The sequence below is a fragment of the Polyodon spathula genome, chromosome 19 (genome assembly GCF_017654505.1).
Source record: "Polyodon spathula isolate WHYD16114869_AA chromosome 19, ASM1765450v1, whole genome shotgun sequence".
Lineage (NCBI taxonomy): Eukaryota > Metazoa > Chordata > Actinopteri > Acipenseriformes > Polyodontidae > Polyodon > Polyodon spathula.
Genome location: NC_054552.1, coordinates 30,577,727 through 30,600,543, shown reverse-complemented (window position 1 = coordinate 30,600,543; position 22,817 = coordinate 30,577,727). Strand labels below are relative to the sequence as shown.

The 22,817-nt window shown below is 36.5% G+C and overlaps 1 protein-coding gene across 1 annotated transcript in view; it reads left to right on the top strand.

Moving 5' to 3' along the window:
• efl1 (elongation factor like GTPase 1) overlaps positions 1–22,817 on the top strand; it is a 62,088-nt gene that overhangs the window by 29,507 nt on the left and 9,764 nt on the right. The window contains exons 16-17 of the mRNA XM_041218696.1: positions 18,705–18,836; positions 18,929–19,076. Of these exons, the coding sequence (XP_041074630.1) occupies positions 18,705–18,836; positions 18,929–19,076 (280 nt within the window). The remainder of the gene's footprint in view (positions 1–18,704; positions 18,837–18,928; positions 19,077–22,817) is intronic.

The following is a 22,817-nucleotide window of genomic DNA, read 5'->3' as shown; positions in this document are numbered from 1 at the left end:
CCACAGTGCTGAGCTCCATGTATATAAAAGAGGGCTTTCATTATTAATTCCTATTGCAGTGTTTTTTTTTTTTTTTTTTTTTTTTTTTTAATGACTTCATTCAGAAGCAATGATTTCCGTTTTCCGAAGCAATTTATCTTGCAGCTTCAAAGACTGCAGGAGTGATTTGTTCACGACCATATAAGGAAACGAATTGTAGATTATCTGGAAAATTAAGGAATGGGAATGGGAATGATTTGTAATTTGAAACAAAGACAACAGGCTTTTTAATTATTTTTAATCTAGGTCCAAATACAACTGTGGAAAATGTGCAGTGTAGCTTTTGTTCTGTGTAATGTATGCATAGGTGCATACTGTTTGGCATCTCATCTGTGCTGTCTTGGGTAAATAGCTGCTTAAAGAAACTGATCTAGTAGAAAGATAATGGCCTTAAGATAGCTATTACAGTCATATCTGCCAGTTGAACAAAGCCTTTGAATAAAACCCCTTTTGCCCTCAAATAAGCTGACCCATGTATTACTTACTGTATTTTTAGCCTGAAGCTTGATTTTGTAAAATAGGAATTTTAGGTTATTTTATTTATATAAAGGCACAAGAATGCGAATGAATTCAGACAGCGTTTAAAAGAGGCATGTGCCCAAACTTTAGTGGCAGTTTTAAGAGTAGTGTTGGGGTTGTTAAACAGTAACATGTTTGGTCAGGAATGCACCCATGTAGCCAGAGTCGTTTTGGGAAGGAGTTTTTGCAAATGTTAATTGCTTTGCTGTAATGTATTGTTAAAACTGTAGAGCAAACTGTTGCTGTTCATTTCTTTTAACGTTTGTTATTAAATTGAAAGCATGCTTACTAGTGAGTTTACAATCATTTTGAGTAAAAATAATGATAATGTTGGGTGTTAACAGTTCATATCGTGCTTTTAGGTGGTAATTATGATCATTCAAGAATTATTGAGAGACCATGTAAACCATTTTAGTTTTTGATGTGTGTGTTGTAATGCCAAGAGCTTGTTGCTTGGGTTAAATATGTGGGCTGCGTCAAATTTTTCACAATTCAGTCCAGTTGCAGGGAAGTAATGCTTTGAAAGCATTCGAGCTGTTCTGTAAACAGCACACTGTATACTGCTGATTCAACACAGAGTTTTATGAAAACATTTGTTTTCTGTTAAGACTTTCATTCATGCGTTCAGCAACGCTAGAGATTAAAGCTAAGCGTATAAATTAAACTACACATTTGAAACGTTATTCTCATTTCTGTGATGGGTGCTTTGCTGCCTGTTTAGCGCCTAGTCTGTACTTTTTTTTAACAGATCTCGTAATTAGTTGGTTAAGGTTTGAAATGCAGTTATATTTGGAAGAAGTTTTTTTGCTGTACTGTAATTTAACACAAATGTTGCTCTCCCAGCTATATAAGGCACGCATGTATAACGTGAAAACGTTCTGTTGAATGTAGATTGCCTTTTAGTTTAGCGTGTTGCAGCACTCAACCTTACTCCTTAACTATGTACTTGTGAGGACCTTTTTACTAGATGCATGGTGTGCTTTATATAATTGTGTAATAAGGCAATTTTATTCTAACATTTCATGTTATTCTATGTTATCTGTAAAGAGAAATTTGCTAGTACTTGTAGTAACTGACCATTTGACAGTGACTCACTCATCCTTGGCACACTTACTATACCATCATAAAATAGGGTTTTTGGAATTAGACCATCATAAACTGTTGTGAATGGCTTCTCAGTGGTTGTAATTTATTGAATGGTGCTATCTCGTTTTATTTCATTCCTGTGACCTAGATCAGAACCTCTGAAATTTTGTCAGAAGGCATTCTCCGAGGGCAGGCTGTTCCTATCAAGGATTCTATGTGGAATCCTGCAGGGGGAGAGGGGAGGAGAATAGTCTTCAAGAAAACTTCCCCAGGACGCTTCCGCCTGGCAACCTTAACATTCAGCAGGTTTTATTACCGCTATCTCCAAACAGGCAGGGTTGATGTTTTGTAAAGTAGAAGCACAACTCACAACAGGAGCATTTACAGCACTGGCAGGTGGCCGGCTTTATTGCAGATGCAATAGCTCCGGTTTTCTGCCAGACACACTCTAGCTGGGGCAGATGAATGTGAACTCACCCACTAGGTGGCAACAATGAAACAAGAACCAGCTGTCCCACGAAAACCTGCCTGCCACTTTTTTTTTTTTTTTTTTTCAGGACAAAGAGATGGCAGATGCCAGGGGTTTTCAAGGATTCCAGGTTGTCTTGTTTCTAAACTAATGCCTGGGTCATGTTGAGTTATCCAGCTTAGACAAGCTGTTGCTAATATGGATAGAAAAGTAGCTAGTGTGGCTGTGCTGTTGATTTGTAATCTGATCCGCATAATAGAACTAAGAGGCGAGCATCCAGCACTGATAGGGATTCGCTTTCGCTTGGCTCGAGTGATTTTTCTTAGAATAAAAACCAAATACTCTATGCCAATTTCATTAACCCAATAAATCAAAATATTTCGCTAAGTCTGTTTACTGTTAGACTTAAAACCTCCATTCTTCTTCCTCCCTTGTGGATTTGTCAAATAATTTTCCACCTTAAATAATACATGAAGTCTAAATATTTGCCTGTACTTGAGTATATAATTGTGTGACAGTACTTTCTTTTTTTTTTTCACATGAAACTACAAAGCTGTTTTCCAAATCGATTAGCAGTAACTTCTTTTTTGTGGGAAATTCTAATTTCTGCAGAAAACACCCACACACATAATTTGTTTATAATCTGGAATTTGCAGCATTCCTTGTTTGTTTCATGACTTTGTGATGTTGAAGGTGAGGGATCTGATATGCTGAGTTTGAGATATTTTTATTTTGTATCATGGTGAAGTTTTTGTGTTTTTAACCCATACACCACCTCCAGCAGCATGGAAGCAATTGAAGGCTTTGTCTGTTTAAAGTATCCTAACAGTGGCAGATCTAAATATCGCAGCCCTAAAATGTACCAATCTGATCTGTATTTTCCACTCTATTTTTATTGAATGTAGTATCCCTGATAATAAATGTATTAATTAATCACCCACCTTTGTGCTCTGCTTTGTTGAGCTGCTGGAATTTGTAATTTCGGGTTGATTTGCAGGGTGTGCAAAATCATTATGGCTGGTCATCAAAAGAGAGTTAGAGAAGAGCTAATCAACTGCTTGTTTGGGCCCCTTGGCTGCATTGCAGATCTCACCTTGCAAGCTAATAGGTCAGGAAAACAAGCTTGTTTACCGGCCCCTGAGGAATTTAACGAAGAAAGGTGTGCCAGTAAAAGTAAGGTACAAATGAGATCAGGAGTGAGAGAACACTGGCAGTACATCAGTACTGTCTGCTATAGAGCTGCTTGTTTGTTCTCATTGGGCTGTGTTCTCTGTTTATTAGCACTATTGTTCACATTGCTTCATAAAAATCTAGGACTGCTAACAAAAGTATATCTGGCTTAAGCCACATTAAGCAAAGCATGTGGTAACACATCTAGCTTTCCTCAGGAGCAGATGCAGCACAGATGCAAATGCCATTAAGCATAAGTTACTGCTGACTGGGGTGATTTCAGTCTAAAGCACATGCATGTCTTACAGCACTGTATTTAACTAAAAACAAACTGACATGTCCAAGAACGAACACATATTCCACATAACTAATACTTATTGAGTGTTTTAAAAAAGTTGCCAAGGAGAGAGATAGATGCAAGTGTTTAAAAATGCAGGCAGCTGTCCTTATGTAACGTTTGTTTGATGGTTTTCATGTTCAGGTATCTTAAAATAACCTAGACGGTTATTCCCTTGGTGGAGGAAATAAATGAGGTTCTGATGTTTCTCTTTGAGTGGAAAATACTCTGAGCTCAGTAACCATTAGACTTTGTTCAAGGTAAGCCTCACTGAGAAAAACAGGAAAACGGTCTACCCTTCTACACTTAGAAATGCTTTGGGTCAAGAATATATTAAATAGTTTATCTCAGCAAGAACTTTGGATTTATTGGGTTTTTTTTAATTATTATTATTAGATATATAAATCTTGTAGTATCTACATTGTATGTCTGATACTGAAACATGTAATATAATGTGTGTTTTATATTATTAATTTTGGGTACTTCAGAACTATCGACTAGGGCCCTGATGCTATTGTGATAAAACAAGCCTTGAATTACTTTGAAATGTGTTGGAGTTCCTGTAATAACTAACAATGTTTTAGAACCCTGGCCAAACCAAAAATCTTCTCAATGATATCTCCATGTGACAGGAAGCAAAGTGAGACAGAGAATCAATTTCGGCAAGAATCGGTGTGTGGTTTATTGTCAAGAATAGGGTGGGTTTTTTGGGTGAAAACAATTATTTGCATAAGAATTGCAAGTCCTGGCATTTGACATATTGACAGATTAAATTAAGCATGTTACCTTCTTTGCTCCATTGAACAGTAAATAAGAGTCTTTATCAGATGCTTCTTTTGTGAATCGCAAGTAGGGTCATCAACAGTCATAAAGAATAGGAATGGAAAATTCAGCACAAATGGTTATTATTATCCGAGTAACAAACATAATGACTCTGTGTTGGTATTATTAGGTCTCCTGAATGTGACTGTCTGTAATGCCTTTTCATAGCAACTTGGAAAAGAGAGGATATACAGTATCAGACCATCGAGCAAATGTTTAATACATCCACTAAGGGAAGAGTATTGTAGGGAACAGGTTCATTCTTGCACCCTGATGTACTTGAAGTGTTCTGTAAGCTGCAGCTGTTTTCTTTCTCTGAACTACTTTGATATGATCGTGTATGAGAATGATTTGTCATGGATATCAGACATTAAACTGTTTCCCACCTAATGAGACTGCTGTCCTATTCAGGTGGTAGAAGTGTTAAGAGTTATTTGTATTGCAGTTTGGAAGTGTGCTTTTTAAGAGCGGAGGATTTCAAAGTATACTGAGACAAAAAAAATTCAGATTCGGAATCAGTTTTACACACTGCTGAGTGACAAAAAAAAAAAAAATCAAATCAAATCAATCAAAAATTCTTGTTTCTAGTCTAGTTTACCTTTTGTTAGAATTATCTTAGAGTACCTTAACACTAAATACTAATTATATATATATATTATTTCTTGTTTTATTTATTTTTAATACCAGTACTTGTGAGACAAACTTTAGTTGCAGCTTCATTTAATGCATTGTATAATTTATAATGGCATAGCCGCTGTGCCTTTCTGCACCCTCCCTACCCACTGTCCCTTTGCTCTCTTAATCCCTCTTAAATTAGACCTTTGTTTGGTCATTCAAGAAAGGAGCTGCAGCCCAGTTACAAAAAAGGGTAGGGTGTCTAACAAGCGGTCTGTCCTTTGGGATTGCTTTTAATGGCTCTGTGGTTTTAATAAGCAGCCGATGTGCAGAGCAGAGAGCAGCTGCAGGTGGTGGTGCCATTTGAAAGGACCAGAGTGGCTTTCCAGGATCGATGCCAACTTGCAAGCGCAACTACCTCCTGCACCAGCTTTACAATTCTCTGAAACATTTGGTGGGCTAATTCTGCCGTTACATCTTGTCTTGAAGGAGAGACAGACGGCTTCTTCATCATCATCTTATTTTATCGATTTATTTATTTTTTTATTTTTTTAAATTTGTCTTGGCATAGCCCTGTCTAAGGTGAACGGCACAGTTGTTTTTTTTTGTTTTTTGTTTTTTTTTTAATCTCCTCTTACATAAAGGATTTCTTCCTGAACCTTTTGATTCTTTTTTTAAATGCTATGCATTTTAACTCCCCTATGGCCCCCGCCTGTATCAGGACCATGCTTGCCTGGGGGCGTAGCGGCTGTTGCTTTGACAGACAGGGGATGGAGTGCCAGCAGGATGCACCACAGCTACTGTCAGCTTCTTATCCAGCAGAAACTGTTCTGTGTTTGCTTTTCACCTCAGAGGTTTGACCTCTATGAAACCTTTGCTGCACATTGCCAGCTATATATACATGTCCATTGTTGTGTTTACAGCTTGGTAATCTTTAAAAGTGTTTCCGTACATATTTCTAACAATACCAAACATGTTGGAACTGTTAAGATCAGCATTCAGTCACGCTACTGAAATGCATTAGCTTATGTTGAAAGTTTTTTTTCTTTTCCATCAGCTCCAAAACCATTCTTAGCCCAGTAAAGCTTCCTCCTTTACATATCGTTAATTTCCTAATTGTTCTTCACCTGTAAGGTGCACTTAATTATGCATCTCCAGTTTATCATAAGGAGAACTTATAATTGTCAATCTGCAGACGTTGACGTACGTATTTGGTTCACAACTGTACTGTGTGATTCTCTCGGTCAAGGTATATCTTTCATAAAGGATCTTCAATGACAGCACAGTAATACACTAGCCCTGCCGGGAGGCCAGTTTAAATTAGCACATGCTAATTAGTTTGAAAGCTATCAAGGGTTTAAGGCTTTAAGATTCTCTTTAATAGTGAGCATTCTGGAAACAAAAGGATGAGTGCCTCTCTTTGCTCTCCAGATACTGCTCTGATTTATATATCTTTTTAGACATTGGTACAGTCGTTGAAGTCTGGAATTGTAAATGTCTACCGGGCATTAACTTTCCCATCATATAAACCTTTTTATGTAGCGTAAAAGACACTGTAAAGAGAGATTAATAGTTAAAATTGATGTTTAAGCACATATCTTTCTTCAAGATGTTGTTAATCTAGGTTTATTTTGATGTTTTACAACTAAAGCTTCTTTTTAAAAAAAAAAATAAAAAAATGTAGTTATTGAATAAGCAGTATGTTCTAATTTGCATTTTCTGCTTCAAATAAGTTAAAGTGAATTGGTCAGGTCCATCTGAACAAAGTGTGCTCATTTAAAAAAAAAATTAAAAAAGCAGATTTTTATTTATTTCAAAGTCAGTGTACAAAGGAATGAAGCACTTACATATTATTGTTCTTTTTTTTCAGTACTAGCGTAATGATTTTACAGGTGAACCTTCTAATGATGGTTAAGAGTGATACATGATTACCCTGAAGCAGGAGTTGTTATTTTCTGGAATCCCAGCTCTGATTTTCGGTCTCATGGAAATTGCTTAATTATTGAGATGCACCTAAAATTAGAACAATACAGAAAGCATTTCTGCTGGTGTTTAGAGATATTGGATCATATGACTGGATGATGGCTTTGTCTTTCATTTGAAAGTTGCAATTGATTAAAATAACTGTTATGTGAGGCTCCTGCGTGTCACATCTGGTCAAAGCACTCCACGCAGAGTGCAGGATGTGCCCTATAGCTTGGAGTTCGCTGGTTCAAATCCAAGCTATGCCTCTGCTGACCGTGGACGGGAGTTCCTCGGGGTCGGCTCACATTTGGCCAAGTGCTGCCCGGGCGGGGTAGGGGTTAGGTTGGCTGGGAAGTCCTTGGCTCACCGCACACCAGCGACTCCTGTGGCTGGCCGGGCGCCTGCAGGCCAGCCTGTGCGCAGTTCAGAACTGCTTGGTCCTCTGACGCTGTAAGTTCTGGATATGGTTGCATGGCGACTGACTGCACTTGTTTCAGACGACACAAGTGCTCGTCTTCGTCTCTCCCGAGTCAGTTTGGGGGTTGCAGCGGCGAGCCAGGTTGAATAATAATTGGACATTCCAAATTGGGAGAAAATTGGAGAATGAATACAAAAATAAAAGAAAATAAAAAATAACTTATGTGTCTCATTAGGTGTGCCATGGACACTTTTAGATTTCATGGGTCTCATCCCTAGTAGAAATCCATTGACTAAGCTTAGTAGCCAGGTCTTTTAAGACTTAAATGGTCAGATAATGTGTCGAAGCAGTTTGCACATTCAAGAACATTGTTCTTATTGTGAAAGATGTGGAGAAGATTGAAAAGCTGTGCATGTTTTGACTTGTCAGGCATCAGTCCTCAATCATTTTAGTTTAAGTGCAGATTTACATCACAGAACCAGTGTGTTGTTCACTGCCATACATTTGTTCAGACAAAATAGCTGTTCTTCAAAAAGCTGCTGAACCACCCAGAAAATGCAACAAACAGGACCACAAAAAACAGAATTAGCTTGGCACTTTGGACATATATTGTTATTACATGTTTAATGTATCATACTGGTGAAAGCAAATGGTCTCAGTAAAGTCTAGGTTTTAAAGTGTGGAAGAGGCACATTTAATGGGACTAGTAAACAGAAAAGAGATAATATCTGGTTAATGCTGATGTGAAAATTGCATTTGCCATTGCCTGTACCTTCACAGAATCAGTGCAAATCACACTTAACACAATGAGCAGAAACCGTGCTTTGTGGTGGTGGGTGTATTACCAGCCACTGCAACAGTGTGCATTATGTTGTAGCTAATTAAGGCTACCCTTGTAATGGTGTGTACAATTTATTTTATTAACCAGTACAAAAGGCCAGGCCAGTAATTATGACATTTGCATGCACAGACTGCAGCTTTTCCTGAAGCTTTGAACCCTCTTCTTTCATTCTGATCATCAGTGACAAAACTTTGCATTGAAATGCGCCTGTGAATAACTCTTTACCTGGGGAAGCATACAGAGGTGCACAGCATGCCCGTATTCTGTGCTGGATTCATATATGTTCGACAAAAAATTAAAAAAAAGAAGCTGAATGTTTGTTTGTTTTGTTTTTTAAAGATTTTTAAATAAAGGCCAACCTTCCTTGTGACAAAAATAGCAGTTTAAAATATGTTCTTTTCTAAACAAGGACAGCTGCTGTAGCTTTTTAAGGGCCTCGTCAACCACCTGCTGCCTACTTGATGCCAAGAGGAGGCCGAAACGGAGCAGACCTTGTATTACCCAAATACCTATTGCTGCCAGGCATCTGTTTCCTCTTTTTTCTTCTTTTTTTTGTTAAACATAGGTAATATTTTTTTATATATATATATATATATAGTGATTTTAATCATTTTTGTTTTCATGATATGGTCATGCAACATGAGTTTCATAACCAGCTTAAAACTAAATGCTATCCCTGAACAACACATGCCCTGAAGTGTGTTGTATCGTTTTTTTTTTTTGAGAGGGGTAGGGGAACCTAATTAAAGACAATATTTGTCAAGCTGAGGTGCCCACTACATAGAGGATATTACTGCACAGAATGACAGTTTTATTAACACAAGGCAGTAGCTGAACATTTGTCCTTTTCCAGAAGTATTTTTCTAAACATAAAAATAATGTCATTCATTGATAAGTATGTTGAAAAAAAGACTGTATTGAACCCAGATCTATCAACATAAGCCCTTTCACCTGCCTATAGCTTTTGGATTGTATGTCTTTGTTTTATAGCTTTGTGTTATGTTTAAAAGAGTAACATTTGTCGGTTTCTCCTACACTAGAATTCCATGTGTTTTTGAAGGACATATTGCACAACTTAAACATATAGAATTGTTTAACAAAAGATGAGTTAAATCAAAATACATAGAATTGCCTCAAATACTGTATGTATAAATAGAAAAGGTTATGTTCTTCCCTATAGTAATACAATAAAAAAAGAATGAAAAACAGGAATTTAAACTGTAACCTGTCTTTGGTCAAATCTAATTTATTAGTAATTGTATAACGTATGTCTTACTAAATCCTATTTTGAGCAAGTTATCTGTGTAGTTTAACTCAGACGTGAACCCTTTTATCTTTTTTATTTATTCTTCTTTTAACTGGGAGGAAAAAAATGCATTACTGATACAGATCACATCCATTACTTCACATATGATAAAGGCATTAGGCTGAGTAACTTTATATTGTATTACTCTGTTTTGTGGGAGTGAAAGGCGCCTGCTCTGTACTTTCTAGAATTTAGGGCTTACGTCTGGGGGAAGCAAACCGTGGTCAGATTACTTGAGTGTGAAATAAGCAGCTGACTATCTCAAGCTGTCATGTTTTGTGTCTGTCTTAAAGAAGGGGCATCCAGGCACTGTTGCTGGCGGGCGATACTTGATACAGCACTTGCAAAGTGCTTTGTTTAGTCAGCAGAATGTTAGCCAGGCCCAGGGCGGTATCAGAGGGGGCCTTGGAATAGAGGTAAATGAGTTCATATCTCTTCAGCAAGGCAGCAGTGATAGAAAAATAAAGGCACCTGTATTCTGTTTCATAATGGATTTATGTTGTCTGCAGCATCTCCAACAGTTGGCTAAAGCAGCCTCTTCCTGCGAGTTTCCTTCAGCTGTTTGGCCTACTCGCACATGCAAAGCAACCACAGAAATGTTTTGTTCAATAAGGGTGAATTCTGACCTACAATACTCAGGCTGTAAACTACCTCTTGTGAACTCTTACCTGTTAACTCTCCTGTGCTGCTGCCTGTGTGGCTGAGGGTCTTGCCATCAGCGTCACTGTTTTTTTTGTTTTTTTAACTGTTATTCTGTTGGCTAATGCTGCAGGCCCCACCTCAGTGATCTCCAGCTAGAGTTAAGGGACTGTGCAGCTGTAAGTCTGGTCCCCGCAGCAATTCGTTTCTAACATTTGAGATTTTGCTGCCACAAATTATTCCATTTCAGGCATTAGAAATCAAAAACAGCCAAGCAGTATACCCAGTACAAAGCCTGAAAATGTCAAAACGTTTCCTGGGTTCATATGGTGCTAATATAGTGGTTTATACCCCTGTCTCTTTACTAATTATCCACTATAATTACTGGTTTCCTTCCTTCTAAAGTGCAGTTAATTGAAAATGCAGTGGCCGGCACATTCGCCCTTTCTGAATCTAACCATTGCAACGCTTCCGTTTTATTCAAACTTCACTGGCTTCCTTTTGCTGTAAAGACCACATCACTTTCAGGCCTGTCCATCTATCCCTTTGTTCTGCTTCATTGGAAATGATACTGTAGAAACCAGGACTTTTCATACTGCCTTTTTAAAGTGTATGTAGACACAGGGGGTGCCGTTTTTGATTTGAAGTAAATACTTAGTTTGACTAACTTGTTAGTTGTTACAAGACGTAGTTACCTCTCTAATGTATTATTTCTTGAAGTATTCTTTTTATGATAAGGGCAGTGCCACCCATAACGATCCTTGCTTGGTTTTGTTCTTAAGAGACAAGATGTTATTGAAAGTTATAGGACATTGTCTGCAAATATATTTTAGAATACTAAATTAAAAGAAATTTGCAGAAAGAGGAGAAACTTCACCAGCATGTTTTCTGGTTTAATATGTTGACCTCTTCGAAAGTGGATCAGTAGTGTCTCTAAAAGGAAAAGGCTGGTGACTGCAGTACAGTAAATTCAAAAAGACAATCCTAATTAAATTGAATGTGCTACAAACAATGTTATAAATATATACAGTACGCTCAGTGGAGCCCAGTTGTACTCTGAACCATTAGTGCTTTGTCTTGTGCAAAGAAAAATAACAGATGTTTAACTGAAAAATCATTTTAAATTAAATGGAGATTCTGTTTTGTGGCAAAGTCCCTTTGAAATGTCTTATATTTTTCCAGAAATAAGAAGAACCAGAGTGCTTCGTGTTTGTGTCACAATTTCCGTTAAAAGATAATTCCTTCCTTTCTGCCTCTGCGTTAATTACAAAAATGAGATATTCCTTGATGTGTTGACAAAGACAAATATAGATATTTTACACAAATGGTTAAGTGTGTTTTTCCAGCATATCTGATCCCTTTTATGTACCTTTCTGGCAACAGATGCTGTGCCAATGTGTCCTTCTGCCCCTTCCATACAGTCAAGCTCAACATGTTCAGACTCCCACAGAAATAATTGATTCCTGGCAAATTCACCACTTAAAGGCCTTATTGTAATTCAACAGCACTTAAGTTTGACAGCTGTCAACTGCCATATGCTTTTGGTTGTTTACATCCTGCAAAAGAGTTTGGTACTTAAATTATGAAATAGCTTATGAAATAGAATTACATTTTTGGCCTTATATAACACCGTTATATTCTCGAAAGAAAAAATCATGTACTAAATAAATATACTTTCTATAGCATGCAGCAGAACAATATTCAATATACTGTTTTTTCTTTAATATCTCAAAACAAGTATTGACATAAATTCATACAGATCAACAGTAGCAGATATAGAAGATATATTTCTTGGCAAATGATTAACACAATTTTTACTAATATAATCTTCACCTTGAGTATAACACGCATGTGTGAGCTGCTTTGAGTTGCATCTCTTGTGTAACTCACACAACTTGTATTCAGCCCTGTTGAAAACGTCTTAATATACCATATTAAAATACTTTTTATCACAAGTATACTGTGCGTCTTGTATATCAAAATTTGTCAAACAGTGTGCATTTGTGTCGTAAAATTACAAAATCAAAATCGCAAGACACATATTGTCAACATACGATTTAAATAGTGTGATGCATCTACATTTTAACTTTGCTTATTAGGATGTTGTTATGAAACAAAAGAAATGCATGTTTGCTCTATAGCTGTATAAATAGTTTATAAACTCTTGAGTGGAAACTTTACAACAAGAAAGCAGAAAGTCAGATAAAACACTTTGTTATTTGACTTCGAGGCAACAAAAGCAGGACCCGGCGCCAGCTTTAGAGAAATTACCCAGAACTGCAGCTGCTAAATACACAAGGAGGAAAACATTTTCTTGCGCTGGCTGACTGTATTTGTGGTTTTGAGGACATTTCTCTGGGCTTAAATCACCGTTAGCTCTTTTTGTGGTTACCACCAGCTTTCAGCTGCAAGAAACTGAAAGGGGATTGTACACATGCTTTACTTTGCGGGTTCATATAAATTGGAATTCTCACAATTACCAGCATGGTAAAACTCAGTGAAGCTGTGGCCTTAAGCAGTGATTTCAGTATCATTAAGTAGATGCCTTTGGGATCGCAACACAGAGGAAACGTCCTGTCAGACAAGAAGGCTTTTGTTTCTGCCTTCCAGACGTCCTCAGTTGACTCCAGAGACATGTAATTGGTGGTCAGTCTCTTGGGCCTCAGCAAGTTCAAGTGCAGTTCCCTCACACTGGTTAAATAAAGACAAGTCACGTTAAATAAATGATGCATCAGCAACAAATGCTTGTCTATCTGTAGGGCTTCACATTTTTGGTTTTAACCAATAAAAAAATGATACCAACCCCCACCCGTTTACAAAAAAAATAAAATGATATTGGTGTATATCCAATAAACACTGGAAATGGTTACTCAATTCACGCTGACATGACTCCTTGTGAAAAAAAAAAAATAAATAAATCAAAACTCCAGTGCAGTTGAGCAGTATCCTTCCTCACCTCGCATTGATTCATACTGAATACTTTAAACCCACCCCAGATACTGAGTGGCAGCAAATTCCTACGTTTCTATTGGAGGATTGTAGCATGCTTGCGATATTTAAAATGAGATTACAATTAGAAATGGAGCATTGTTGTTGCTCGCAAGATTTAAAGCTGTATTAAAGTTCGATAGGGAGTATTTTTTACATGCTTGTGGAATTTAAAACAGAATGGCAAAGTGTGGTGAAATGTAAAAAATGCTTAAACACACAAAAACCCCAGAAGAATATGCCCTTGACCATAAGGATTTAGTTGTGGAAGACAGCAAAGGAAAGAAGGTACAATTGAAGTGTGCAAGTACTGTCGAGTTACTATACATATTGTGACAGAAAAAAAGCGCTCAACAATTTTGTAAAGTAAGTGAAAACAATAATTTCATATGGTATAAAAGCGAAAGCCCTGAAATAAGAAAATAAAAAAAATTACATGAAACTCAAAAATAGCTCAAAATAAGTACAGAAAAATTTAATTAAGAAAAACAGAAGTCCTATTTATTTGTTAGCAACCTTGTGCAAATACTTTTTTTTAAGGTGCACAAGCAGTCATCCTAGAGTGTGTTTTTTTTTTTTTTTTTTTTTTTTTTAAGTAATCTTAGCATAATGCATATTTGCTCTGTCAACTTCAAAACACAAATAAAGTTGGAAAGAACATTAACAAAACTCATTGTCTACTCAAATCAGAATGCGTAATTGCGCTTAAATTGCTCTGTGTTGGCAGTACGAGTCAATCATTTAAATTGTTATTTGTCGCAATTGTTTTGCTTTCATCAATAAGTGGGTGTTTTGAAACTGAATACCAGCAGCAGAGGGCAGGATGGCAGATATTTGAGTTCTGTATAAGATGCCTGGCATTTCATAAAGCAGTTCAATGCTTTCTGTACTGCGCATAAGGTGCATTATAGCTGGAAGGAAGTGTTGGGAAAGAAGTTGGCAACAGAAATTCTGCCAGAAACCTGGCTGTAGTGTTCTCACAGTAATGAGCCTGCTATAAAAAGCTGTTTACTGATGGCTTCTCAGAGATTAAAGTGAAGTGTGTTTATAGAAGTATATTTCATGGTTCTAATCTTGCGAGACCCTGCTGACAGAAGCCCCTGCTCAGAGAGGGAGGTGTTTGCTTTTTTCAGCTCAATAAACCCGATAAGGATCTTAGCGCCTCTATAGGTCATTTCCCTCTGTTGGCCTTGCAGTAGCTGTTTTTCTTCATTCAGATAATTAAGACAGTGTTCATTGTTGTTACCATTCATTGAAGAATGAAAAACTGCCATGAGGCTGTCTGCTCCTTATGTTTGTTTGGGGAACCACGGCCCAGCGGTTAACAGTGAGAAATGCTTCTGAGAGTTTTTTTAATTCCCAGCTTTTCTACTGTCTCACTGTCAGACATGTATGACAGTCACAGCCTGCCTTTACAACTGCACAGCTGTAAAATGCTCAAGACCACTTGAAAACAAAATAAAGGCTTTCATTGGGAAATAATTCATGAAACCACCTTTTTTTTTTTTTTTTTTTTTATATATATCATTGGGGATCATTTAATAATCTAGACAGGTTAACAATGTCCAGCATTTATTTCGACATGATATATGTTTTTTTTTTAAAATGTAGCATTTATGCGGCTTCCTATGAATAACGAAGCATGATATGCTATTTCGGTTAACTACAAGTTTCATATTGATTACGTTTCTGAGAAATACACACACGTTCAGAAATATTCAGACTAGATGCAGTATATGGATTTATTAGCAACAGGTACGGTGGTATTTTAGGGAAAACTAACAGCAAGATACAAGTTGCAAGCTTCCATAGAAACAAATATCCAAACAAGAAGACATTTAAAAGATAAGTGCACTAAGCCCTCTACAGTACGCACATTATAACCATGATAAGAGCTGCTGGAGGCACAGTAATTGCTGACTGCACTTAGGGTAGAAGACCCTTTTTTATTAAGGTCATGAGCTTTGACCACTTCATTGTGGTATCAGTCAGGAGCATGACAGCTCTCCACTCCTGCCCACTTAAAGATCCGTAAGAGATGGTGTCATCAGTAAGCTGGAAGGTAGTGATGCCTGGGATTGATGAGAAGTGAGTCTTTCAATAATAAAGCGATGGTTAGAGCTTAAACAAGGTTCATTCAGTTCACACGTCCTTCACATTGTAGTTCTAATCATTTTCTTATCTGCTGACAGGCTTTTTTAAGACACCATTAGACATTTGCATTTGTAGTTTAACAAAATGCCAGTAATTTCTAACTCGGAGATAATGGAAAACATAAGGAGGGAAAGCAGACTTTAGCAGAGAGCTTTAGATAATGCCACAGGTGCAGGTTCACTTTTTAAACTGGGATTTGCAAAACCGTGTTATCTTTAGAAGATTATAATAATTTTTTTCAGACGCTTTATCAACACCATGTGTTATTGAAAATCAGATACCTCGATGAAAGGAGTTATTGTATCTGCTGCTAGTAAATCGTCCACCTGACTCCTACATTATTTACAAAATATAGATTGCTTTTCTTCCAGTGTAATTGATTAGACCTGGTAGGTGGAAGTCTATGGAATATTCTTTATTGAATTCAAAACATACAATATATATATATATATATATATATATATATATATATATATATATATATATATATATATATCTCTGAGAAAAATGGAATCGGCCAACTGGAAAGTTCAGTTCTTTTTTGCCTCTGTGTTTGTGATTCCTGTAAACTGTACTGTTACACTGTGCCAAGCACCTAATTTTCTGTTATGCAAACTGTGACATTAGGAGACCGATCTGGCTGCCATCTTGATTTTTCCAAGAATCCAGTAGGATTAAAACAAGGATAAGTACAGACCACCAAAATGTGTTACGATGTCTCAGACCTATTTTATGTTTGAAAATAGAAGTCTGTGAAATCATTTCCCTAGGATCTAAATGTAGCCAGTTTTATTACACTTAACAGACCCAAATTGGGGATACAGACCAATTGATTTACAGTAACTGTCATCAGGTTGCTTTTAGACTGCGTGGGTCCCTCGAGTAAGTTATCTTATATTGCTTCCTTGATTGGAAGCTACGGTTAGCATTGTTTTTTTTGTTTTAATTTATTGTAAATATAAAGGATTTTGACATGTTAACGAGTCAGTACAACATTAGCATTGCCAATATCTTAACATAAAGGAACGACTGTGTATATTTTAGTCTCTGGAAGACTCCTGCACTGTTGAAGGGGGGATTCCCAGGATAGTCTCTGACTCACAAGACAGAATATAACTGCAAAATGTTGAAGTACTGTAGCTGTGTAGCAGTAATATATGCAACTTAGTAAGTTAATAACTCTTAGTAAGCACTTGATCTGCAGCATCCATGTGGAGACAAAGTGAAGAACATATTTCACTTGAAGATTTCTGTTTGTAATAACAGTATCAGAACCACATGAACTAGTTTGCTGTCCCTGTTTCATTTTATTAGGTATCAGGTATAATTGATCTTTTGCTAGCTATTTTCTTTATCTTATGTTACATTCCAAGGTTTTGTTTTTTGTTTTTGCTTAACATAGATAACAAGGACTGTGTCATGCAGCATCTGGGTTTAAATTAAACTGTTTTCCCTACATGCTGCAGTCTTGTAAATCCAAATAGAAGGGTCAGTGCAGAGACTCCTGGGCAGCACTGTTAATCAGAGAAATTGCTATTGCTTTGTTCTTTTGGGCTAGCAACACATTTTATTTTGGGGGGGGGGGGGAGTCATTCCTGCATCTGCTTGTTACCTTCATACATGCATATGGAGCTAAATCAGGCAATTCAACAAAAGCAATTAAATGTGTGCAGCTGCATAACTGTTTAACAACTCCATGTATATACAACATTCTTTCACGAACTACAGTTTTCTACTTGCTAATAGCTATGAATTACCATTGCATAAAAGCGGTGCCTGTTATCTTAATCTACATAAAGAGCTGTACTACCCTAATGCAGTGAGAGCAGGAACCTGATCCATCCTCTCTCCCTGGGAAAACATAAATGCTTCATCAGCTGAATCCTAATGGCCCCATTGAAAACTGCATTTCCTGGCCGTGCTCAGGGTAATAAAAGACGTTTAAGTTTTTTAAGCATCAGACTTTTTGCAAACTGCCTTAATGTTGTAAAGCTCTTCATAGTTTGGAATAGGATAGCATTGATTGACGTTCAGTTCCGTTTGGCAATTGCGAATTATGGGCCCTGTATCAGAATGCATTAAAGGTTCTTTAATAATTTATAATAATGTATTATACAAAGTATTAAATTGGTCTTTAGAAACCGTCAGTGTTACAAGCCAACCATCTACCCAACACAAATACATTCATTTCTTTACAAAGGAGACGCAGTGCATCATGGGAGGTAAAACGTGAAAGTCATGTCATTTTAAAAGGAAAATTCTTTGACTTTAATTTTATAAAATTATAAATTGTAATATTTTGTTTTATGTTTACACTCACTCGCATGCTTTCCCATGCCACCAAAAAGTTGGTGTAGGGTGAGTCAGATCTGTACAGCCTTTATGTAAGAGATGTATACACTGTGGAGAGTTCCACATTAGTCAAGTTCAATAATGAAACTCATTTTGGGGTCATGTACAATTGGTAGGTTTTGGACATCAGGTCTAAAATTGATCCTCACCATTCAAATTCTGTTTTTGGCCCTATTAGTTCTTGCATTCTGAAAGGGGGTGTCTTGCAGCTTGCCTGTATGCAATGAGTGTAAATAACAAACTAATGTTACAACTGAACTTCTTGCTCCCATGCTCCTGTTGGCAACTTTGTGTAATTTTATTTTTATTTTTTAAATCCACTGAAGTAACATAAAAAAATGAACAAAAGCTAAACAGTGCTCACTGACAGATGGAAAATCCATCTTTTTGTTTTTCTTTTTTTCAAATAAAACAAAGCAGTGCGTACATTGACTCTCTGTAAAAAATAAATAAATAAATAAATAAATTAAAAAACAAGTGTAGTGCTGGTGAATCAAGATGTCGGAGCTCGTAAGAAAGAAAAAAAGACTTCCTGCAATGAAATCTAAAACAGCTTGAGAGCTTAAGTGTTAAGTGTAAAATATTTGATCTGTATAAATGCAGTAACCAAACGTGTATATGATGATGCTAATTTAAGGATTTTCACAGCCTCGAGTTAAACCTTGAGATAATGTAGTATGTTAAAAAAAATAAATAAATAAAAATAAAATGTATCACGTTTGGTATTACCTTGAAATAATTACATTTTTATTTACACACGTTTTGTGTTTTTAACATCCTCGTTTTAAAATAAAACTTTTGTCTAGTACCTCTTTTAGGCCTTCTTATTAGTCCAGTGTTTTCACTACAGGAAAACCGCACAGTTCATTTCCAGTGTCTATTTATATAATGAGCAAGCCATTACAGCATTAAAAAACATTACCTTGTTACACATTTCTAGGATATTTGTTAAACTTCAGTGTGTCTTGTGATTTATTTCTCAAGGTATTGGAGGGCTGGAGGAGTTTGTATTGAAGTCGGCCACGTTATCAACCTCTCCTGCTTGTCCTCCGTTTACACCACTGAATTTCGAAGCTACTCCTATTGTGCGAGTGGCTGTCGAACCCAAACATCCCAGTAAGTTTGAAAACCTTTAATGTGTTCTGAAACATGTAGGCAACGGTTTGTATGACTTTTGTGAAAACGAATCAACAAATTGTCTCCCCTAGGTGACATGCCCAAGTTGGTTCGAGGGATGAAGCTGCTGAACCAGGCTGACCCCTGCGCTGAGGTACTCATACAGGATACAGGGGAGCATGTGCTGGTCACGGCGGGAGAGGTGCACCTCCAGCGATGCCTGGACGACCTGAGAGAAAGGTCAGCACTCAGAACATGGTGTCCAATTCAACACACATTTTTCACTTGGCTACACACACACACACACAGACAGAACTGTGATATATCTTTAGTAAGGTCGGCAACCTTTATGCTACTGTCAGGCCAATAATTATATATTTTAAAAGCTGTGAAGCCAACTACAGCGTGCAAATGTCACATGCTTGGAATCTGATAATATATTTAAGGGTTAAATACAATCTAGAAGCTCCGGTGTATAACCTGTCTTGGGGACATCATTTCTGTTTGTATAAAGTTACTGAAATGCAATGAGATAAAACCAGAGAAATGAATTTAAAAAAATGCTTTGTAAGAACAACAACAAGGGATATGCATGTATTTCTTTAGGCTTTCAAAATATTTGACAGCCAGTCAGCATTGGTAAATGGAAAGAATACTGCTTCATTTCTCTTGACAATGTCCTGTTAGATAAATATATGTATCAATATACATTGACTTGCGCGCCTTCCTTTATGTTTTCCCTCTGATAAGGTAATTGGAGGAGAAATAAAATAAGTCATGTAAGATGATTATTTTGTCAAGGGCTTTAATGTATCCTTTCTCCTCTCCAGATTGTAATTGGTCTACGAGTAAAATAAATAGTTTGTCCGGAACAAAGACTTTCTGACAGGTGGCATTTGATTTGTCATAAGGAAGTCAAGATGTCTGTCATGGAGACTCTCTTATTATTGTTGAACAGTGCTTGACAGTTCTGATGCATGTAGCACTTTTAGCAGAAGCAATTTGAATGTTCTGAAATCTCGCATACACAGCATGTTCTATTCATACAGTATACATAAGAATTTGCCCTCACACAGAGCTTGTTAAGAACTCACTAACACTGCCAAGTTAGCCCTAAGGCCTCTTCTTTATTGGAGTTTCCGCAAAAGGCGTAGCATGATGTGATTTTCAGGGTTAGCTGAGTTGTGTTGATTAGGTAAACAGTCTTTGATGTATCTGCTTAAAACAAAGGCGTGCTTGTCTCTCAGATGTTTAAGCGCAGGTGTGTCTCATAATCTTTGAACACATGATCAAAAAGAAATGTCAAGTAACTGAGTCCTGCTGGCTGTATTACTTTTTTTAAGTTGAGTTCTCTTTTTTGGGAGAGTGTCGACATCAGTATGTAATTCCCCCACTGCATTTTCTGTATTTTTAAAGATGAATGACTGTATGCATGAGTACACTGGTTTATACTATGCCCTGCAATAAATACACTGAGAACATTGGAGATAGAAAAAATAGATTCTCAAGCAGACTGCTTCAGCAATTAAGTATTTTTTAATAAAGAATTCAGAGCCCTACCATTAATCTCTGACAGGACATATCGTTGCAGCATTACAATAATGCTGCTTTAAACAAATCCATCTTCATGAGAAACAAAGAGAGCCCAGAAGCCTAAACACACTTTTTAATATGGCAAAGATTAAAAGCCATGTTGAGAATTGTAGATTGTTTCTGAAATATCCCTGATTCTGCAGGGCTTGTCTGAATGTTTGGCAAATTTAAAGTGGTTTCATGCCAGGTATCTCTATCTTTAATTTCTTAAATACTGCTCTCATTTGGGAAGCCAATAATTAAAGATGAGATTACAGTATAGGAAACATTTGAATACCAGGAGCATTAATACTTGAGTGGTAAGGTACTTTAGTAAACAAAACAAAAGATTTAAAACTGCATACCAGTACAAAAATACATTAAATGCAAAATATTTCAATGAACTTATTAAACCCTGTTGCGTTAAATCAAATACTATTTAAAAAAAAAAAAAAAAAAAAAAAAAGCTCTCATTGTGCTTTACACATGTACATCATGACTGTATATGTTAATGAAGTATGCTTCATACAAGTTAGCAATATTCAAGGTAAAATAAAGCAGAAAAAGGGTGTGAGGTTACTACTGAATTTGGTATTTTATGTGTTTAGTGTTTGGGTTTTGTCAGGGCTTTGTGGTGGTGTTTTAACTGGAATTGCTACATTCATGTTACACTCACTAATGTGTCTACTTAAATTAGTCCTAGCGAGAGGAGCATCCTGTTGGTCTTGTTGATTCTTGTAATGGGGCAGAAAACAAATTCAATTGTCAATCACAGACTTGCTTCACTGAGTTGGGCAGACAACTAAGTTGTGGATTAAATGCGGAAAGACGATGGTGTTGGGTTGGGAAGAGATGAAAAATAATGTGATTAGGATTACCTCTGAGCATCACATAGATTGGAAATTGCATGTATATAACAGTTAACATGGTGAAGAATTATCAAGATTAATAAAGCAATCTGTGGTTGTCATCTATATAATGTCTTGCACCCTTCTGTATCTGTGAATAGCTGATTGTTTCAGTTTACTTGGACTACTGTTTGTTCCTTTGTTTACGATCCGTGGCATGCAGTATAAAACTTGTGTTACACCCTGTGTTAAGTGAGACTGGGCTAAGATTTGACCCAGAACTGAAAAGCATCAGAAAAGGGGTAAACCGAAGATGGAGAGGTCAACGTATTACTTGTGCTAACTGGCCAGATAAATGCACTCCTTCTGAGGAGGAGGAGGAGTTATAAAGATATACAGTAAAAGATTCACCATTCAGGAGTGCTTTAAAACCATTTTCAATAAAGGAGGTCAACGTTTTTGTAGCTCGTGTGACTCTTTCCAGTACCACATTAAACCACAAAGTGGGTGTTTGGTTTAAAAAAACAAAAAATGGTGATGTTCAGAAATCATAGCTGTAATTGCTGACTGTTTCAAATACAATTAGGTGAGTTTAAGGGTAGGAATACACACCCTTTTTTTTTTTTTAAGTCAACATAAAATCATCAGCAGTGTGGCCTGCAGTATATTGATTTTTATCCATTTATTGAACTCAAGCTAGAATTCATTGTCATCTATAGTTTGGTTATTACTAATGGGATTTGCTGTGCTTAAGAAAATGATGAGAACCGTGTTCATATTCCTTTAGTAATGCAAGTTGGCTTTTCAGGTCTTGAAATTTAATCAAGGGCACTTCAGCAACGGAATAATCTAGTTCTATACATTATGACTCCTTACTGGGGAGCTGTCGAAGAGGATCTAGTTCTATACATTATGACTCCTTACTGGGGAGCTGTCGAAGAGGATTTATTTGATATTAATCTGCAGTGTAAAATTAGATATGTATTTTTAAGTTCCTAGTTAGAGGGTAAATTGGTACTTAGGTATTTGGAATTCGATTTTAAAAAATAATTGATAAAATGTAAAACATGTTCTAATTGTATCATTTGGGTAGTGCTTCCTGTGTGTTATATACTGTAGTTGGTGTCCTTATAACTGGTGTCAAACAAACTGCTGCTGTTATTTGTTCTGTAGCTACACTTAATGATAGCTAAGCGGTCAATATTACATTATGCTAATTTATTTTATTTTTTAAGTAAGGGATAAACAACGAGAAGTGTTTTTATGAATGAATGCGCTATGTCTGCATGCACAATATGATATACTGTCTAACAAATTAGGAATTTAAAACGATCAAGAAAACTACAAGCTGTAATTCTTATAATAAATATAAGATTCATACAATAAACATTAGAAACTAAATATATTTGTGGTTTAGTTAATATTCTGTCTTCTATGGTGGTTAGCAAATTGCATTTCCTTCTGTTTTGAAATAAACTATAGGCTAGTATAGTAATGCTCAGTAACAACTTTTAATATCTGCATTACTGCTCCAGTTAATTTAAAGCATTACTTTTTGTGA